The 5927-nt window shown below is 40.3% G+C and overlaps 1 protein-coding gene across 1 annotated transcript in view; it reads right to left on the bottom strand.

Moving 5' to 3' along the window:
• DIP2B (disco interacting protein 2 homolog B) overlaps positions 1–5927 on the bottom strand; it is a 275455-nt gene that overhangs the window by 58419 nt on the left and 211109 nt on the right. The window contains exons 13-14 of the mRNA XM_037744659.1: positions 3779–3881; positions 1857–1921 (exon numbers count right to left, since the gene is read on the bottom strand). Of these exons, the coding sequence (XP_037600587.1) occupies positions 1857–1921; positions 3779–3881 (168 nt within the window). The remainder of the gene's footprint in view (positions 1–1856; positions 1922–3778; positions 3882–5927) is intronic.

Here is a 5927-nt window from a genome sequence, read left to right as displayed (position 1 = left end):
TGAGACAGTCTCTCTGTCGCCCAGGCTGGCATGCAGTAGCATGATCTCAGCTCACTGCAACCTCCACCTCCCAAGTTCAAGCGATTCTCCTGCCTCAGTCTAAAGTAGCTGGGATTATAGGCGCCTACTACCACACTCAACTAATTTTTTGTATTTTTAGTAGAGACGGGGTTTCATCAAGTTGGTGAGGCTGGTCTTGCCTGACTTTGGGTGATCCACCTGCCTTGGCCTCCCAAAGTGCTGAGATTACAGGCATGAGCCACTGTGCCCAGCCTTTGTTTTCTTAAAAAAAGAGACAGGGGTTTCACTACGTTGCCCAGGCTGGCCTCCAATTCCTGAACTCAAGTGATCCTCTTGCCTCAGCCTCCAGGGCAGCTGGGACTGGTATATACGTGATGCATTCATTCATTCATTTATTAAAGTGCAGTGGCGTGATCACGGTCCACTGCAATCTCTGCCTCCTGGGTTCAAGCAATTCTCCTTCCTTAGCCTCCCAAGTAGCTGGGATTACAGGCATGTGCCACCATGCCCAGCTAATTTTTGTATTTTTAGTAGAGTCGGGGTTTCACCATGTTGGCCAGGCTGGTCTGGAACTCCTGACTTCAGGTAATCTGCCTGCCTTCACCTCCCAAAGTGCTGGATTACAGGGGTGAGTCACAGTGCCCGGCTGTGGTATATGGTTTTTACATGTTAACAGACACTGCCAAACTGCCCTCCAACCCACTTAATGCTTTTATCGTGTTCATACTTGCCACATGCCACAAAGGGGTAGGTGAGCATCACAAAGCAAGAAATCAGTGTCCCTATTTTTTACGGAGGTCCTGCCTACACCTGTTATTTGTTTGGTCAGATAAAGCTGAAGGTGTTGAGGGTTCATGCAATTCAGTGTCTCTCCTGCCACTCTAATCAAGAATACCCAAGACACCCTGTCCCCAAAGAGACCCAGCCTGGCAGAATAACCAAATCTTGTTATTTCAATTAGCCATTTTGCTCACTCTCTAATTTGCCCAAAGAAACCAAGATACCACTGCAAGATACTATTTTCTTCTTCCAGGTTTCTAGCTCTGGTGACAAACTTTTCGTTTCAGGAAAAGGCTGGTGTTAATAACTCATTCTTCACACATGTCCCTATCTTTCACTTGGTATCACAAGGAAGAGATTCTTCTTAACTCCTCAAAAGGATTTTTAACTTCTGATAAAAAAGAAAATGGGAAAGTTTTCAGAAAAGTGCTAGAAAGTAAGTACACTGAGGATTCCAAGGGTTCTGAGTGAAAAGGGATCCACTTCCTCCTCCCTCACGATTCATATCTAATGCTTTCCCAGCTCCTGCAATATCTAAGGAAGTGGGACTAGATGCTCCCTGAGGACCTTTTCAATTCTGGGATGCCAGGGTTTTTCTTGTTTCTCTCTCCACCTACATGGCATGTTACATATGGTAGTTTCGCCACTTGAAATGTCCCTTCTCTCTACCTCTACAAAAATCTCTATATGTCTAAAACTTACCTATTTTTCAAAGTCCAACTCTGCTGTGACTTCTTCCATAAAAACTGCCTTGAAGCCCAGACTGGAAGGAAGTCACCTTTCTCTAACACCCATAGTATGTTACCTGTTCCTCTCTGATAGGAATAATCCCCATCTACCTCGTTACTCTTCTTCAGTTGTGGCATGCAGCTTATCCATGGCAGTCATTCAAAACATTCTGTCCAATGGAAAGGTTATATATCCTCTGGAAAATATTACTGATCTTTTGGGAGCTTAAATTTCACACAAGCACTGAGAGATGCTCCAGTTACACAGCATGCTGGCCTTATCTCAAACACAATTCATACTAAGGGCCTTAAATCTAAGTAGCTTACCGCAAACATGCCGTGCCACAGCCCAGCATCCTTCTTAAAGTCTAAGACATTTACTATTGTTTCCCCTAAAATAGAAAAAAAAATAGGAAGACAAAGAAATCATCTGTAGTGTTAAGTAGCAAAATCGTGTCACTTGCCACTAATAAACAACTGATTTATTTTTATTATTATTATTTTTTTAGATGGAGTCTTGCTTCTGTCGCCCAGGCTGGAGTGCACTGACACAATCTTAACCCACTGCAACCTCTGTCTCCCAGGTTCAAGTAATTTTCCTGCTTCAGCCTCCCGAGTAGTTGGGATTACAGGCATATGCCACCATGTCCAGCTAATTTTTTATTTTTAGTAGAGATAGAGTTTCACCATGTTGGCCAGGCTGGTCTTGAATACCTGACCTCTAGTAATCCTCCTGCCTCAGCCTCCCAATGTGCTGGGATTAAAGGCGTGAGCCACAGTGCCCAGCCTGATTTGATGCTTTTAGAGAAATGGCTAAAAGTTCTCAGGAGCTTTTGAGGGTCTCCTCAAAATGGGTAGAGGACTGCTCATACAGTAATGTGGTTACAGCAGAGACAAGGAGTTAGAAACTTCTTGTGACTTAGGCACTTCTTCCAAGAGGTTTCTTTTTCCTAATTATGTAGAGAACACATGCTTATTTTAGAAACTTGGGAAGTTTGACAAATATATTTTAAATTTCCTAAAAGACATTTCCAAAAAAAAATAAAGTTGGTGAGTATATATATATATCTAAACATTCTATCTATACACACACACATATACATCTACGCACATTTACATATAGATAGATATCTAACATAACAAATTGGTATACAAAGCTTGGTTTCTAACTTGTTCCTACTTAATGATATATTGAAAAAATTTCTCCATATCTTTAATATTCAAAAATAAAAATTTCAATGCCCCAGTCATTATATAAATTATAACTTTTTTTTTTTGAGACAGTGTCTCTGTCACCCAGGCTAGAGTGCAGTGGCATGATCTTGGCTCACTGCACTCTCTGTCTCCGGGGTGCAAATGATTCTCCTACCTCAGCCTCCCAAGCAGCTGGGACTACAGGCACACGTCATCATGCCTGGCTCATTTTTGTTATTTTTTTATAGAGATTGGGTTTCACCATGGTGGCCAGGCTGGTCTCAAACTCCTGACCTCAGGTGATCTGTATGCCTCAGCCTCCCAAAGTGCTGGGATTACAGGCGTGAGCCATGGTGCCTGGCCTGAATGTATTATAACCTAATCAATCGTTATTTGAGGGCATTTTGATTGCTCCCATTTTATATATATTTTATGTGTGTGTGTGTATATATATATATATATATATATATACATACACACACACACATATATATACACATATATATATATTTTAACCAGACAACAATATTGTTCTATCTTGAGCATTTATTAACTCGTTTCATTTTACAAAAGGAAGATAAAATGCTAAAAAAATTAACATTGCAAAGAACATTATAAGGCAAATAGTGGTTTACGCAATATGTATCAACCTACCTAAAGTTCGAAAATACAGAATACGTTTTTGTGTTTTAATTTATTCTTTTGGTAGCTGAATTTCTTTGACTCCAAATGTATAGCTGGTAGCCCACTATATAGGCAGGGGAAGATGGAGACACCTGACATTTCACAGCTAATAAAAACATGATTTTAATTAGGGTTTTCTATTGCTGTATTCTAGAAATTATGCTTTACATTTTGGTTTGCCCAGAATTTTAGCTCCTTTAAACTACAGCATATTTTTGTGAAAGAAGAAAACAGAAGCAAGCCAAGAATGTGTCTTGGGACATTTTCACTCTGAATTTAGTCATTAAATGAGGTCCAATCACTGAGCATTGTTCTCACAGTCACACATCTCTGAAGGTAACAATGAGGGCAGTCATGGGATGAGGTCTGACCTTCAGAATAATTGCAGGCCTGCGACAGAGCTTGGCAGTGAGACAACATTGAAAGCCGGGACACTGTAACTCCCATTACACTCCCTTCTTTGCTTGTTTTATACTAGAAAACAAAAACAGAAACATCAGAAACACAATAAAATGGATTATTTCAAATGACAAAACTAGAATCCAAAAAAGAAACCCAGAAAAACTGTCATAATGGGTTGAATTTAACACGTTTAATATGAATATTTAACACAAATGTACTTGAATACTAAATGCAAATCACACAAAGATAGGATTGGAGAATGACAAAGCTCAACAAAAGTATGTATGAAAAAGACTTAAAAGTTTAATTAGTCATCGATGTGGAGTTGCTGATCAAAAAGCTAAAACAAGTGATTGGAGCTATATTAATAGAAGCACACTACCAAATAAATATAAGTCAAGCACAGCACTGCAGAGGGAAGGGTATGTAAGACATGGTCTCTGTGTATTAGAAGCACCCAATTTTGTAAGGAAGAACTAGAAAAGAATGGCCTATTTGCTCCTCCAAATAATTCAACCATAATTTTGCTTTTACCCTGCATGTTCCATTCAGGTTGCTATTTACCAGGACTATCAACTTTCCTTTCTTTCTTTCTTTTAAGAGATGGAGTCTCACCATGTTGCCCAGGCTGGACTGGAACTCCTGGGCTCGAGCAATCCTCCCAGCTCAGCCTCTGAGTAGCTGGAACTGCAGGCATATGCCACTGTGCCCAGCTCTACTTTAAAAAAATTTTAAGCCTTGTTAAGGGCAATAGTGAAAAGGGGAGAAAGAGCAGAATAGGAGTTTTATCTGTAACTGACTGAACAATCAACTGAGACAATTCACTACCATGGGACTAGCCCAAATTTTTTTATAAAAAAATTTGTTAAAGCAAAATAACATTTTGCATACCTTTCTGCAAAATTTGAATACTTTCTCGACATTTTCTCCTTCCTTGGCTTTTCTGATACTTCTGATACTCCTCTCTTCTAGTCTCTGTCTCTCTCCCATTGCTCCTTTACTTTCTCCATCCGTCTCTTCAATGTGCCATTCCCTAAGAGTTCTACTCTCCTTCCTCATCCCTTTTCACTTTATTCCATTAGGTTACTGCATTCTTAATAACTCCTAGTTCTCTATCTTCAACCCAGGCCTCTGCTCCAGAGAAATCCAGACTGACAGAGTCAACTATTCCCCTGAATGTCCAGTAATCCTGTGAAACCCAATATATCCATCACTGTCTTCTTTACCCTAGCTTCTGCCCATGGAAACTACTCCTGTTGTATTTTCTATCTTACTGAAGATGCTGCCATCAATCCCAGTTGCCCAAGTGAGAAACCTGAGTCTGTCTTGCCTTCTCCCTCTCCAGCATCAGTACCTAAGCCCTGCCTGCTCTATTTCCTTGCTGTCTGAAGCTACATCTACTTTGTTCTCTCCTCTCTACCATAAGCTTGGACTCACCTGAATAACTGTAAAGTTGGTCTCCTTTAATAACTCCCTATTACCTAGAGATACTTTAAGCTTACTAGTAAGTTTAAAGTATCACAACTAAGAACTGCAAGTTAATTCAAAATAACAGGCACCTAGAAAGACAGAGGGTAGTAGTTCTAATAAGGCCAGGGAGCTAAGCAAGGGCCACACAGTGAAGGACTCTCCACCTTTAGGAAAAACCAACAAAGGCGACTGAAAGATATCGCCAATGAGGTAGAGGAATTGAAAGAGGAGTCCAAGAAGCCAGTGACTGGAGTTTTGAGGAGGACTGAGTAATGAACGATGTCATCACTGAGACATGATATGGATTGCGAGTTGATGACTAAATTTGGTATTTTTAATTGCTTGTCTTTTTTCTTTTTTGAGACAGAATCATGCTCTGTCATCCAGGATGGGGTGCACTGGCATCAACACAGCTCACTGTTGCCTCAACTTTCTGGGCTCAAGTGATCCTCCCACCTTAGACTCCTGAGTAGCTGGCATACCACCAGGCCCAGCTAATTTTTTATGCTTTGTAGAGACTACGTTGCCCAGGTTAGTCTTGAACTCCTGAGCTCAAGGAATCCATCCACCTCAGCCTCCCAAAGTACTGGGATTTTCTTTTACTTCTTTTTTTTTTTTTTTTTTTTTTTTTTTTTTTTTTTTTTTTTT

The sequence above is a fragment of the Cebus imitator genome, unplaced genomic scaffold (assembly GCF_001604975.1).
Source record: "Cebus imitator isolate Cc_AM_T3 unplaced genomic scaffold, Cebus_imitator-1.0 Scaffold181, whole genome shotgun sequence".
Classification (NCBI taxonomy): Eukaryota; Metazoa; Chordata; class Mammalia; order Primates; family Cebidae; genus Cebus; species Cebus imitator.
Note: the sequence above shows the minus strand (reverse complement) of the source record. Positions and strands in the feature narration are given on the sequence as shown.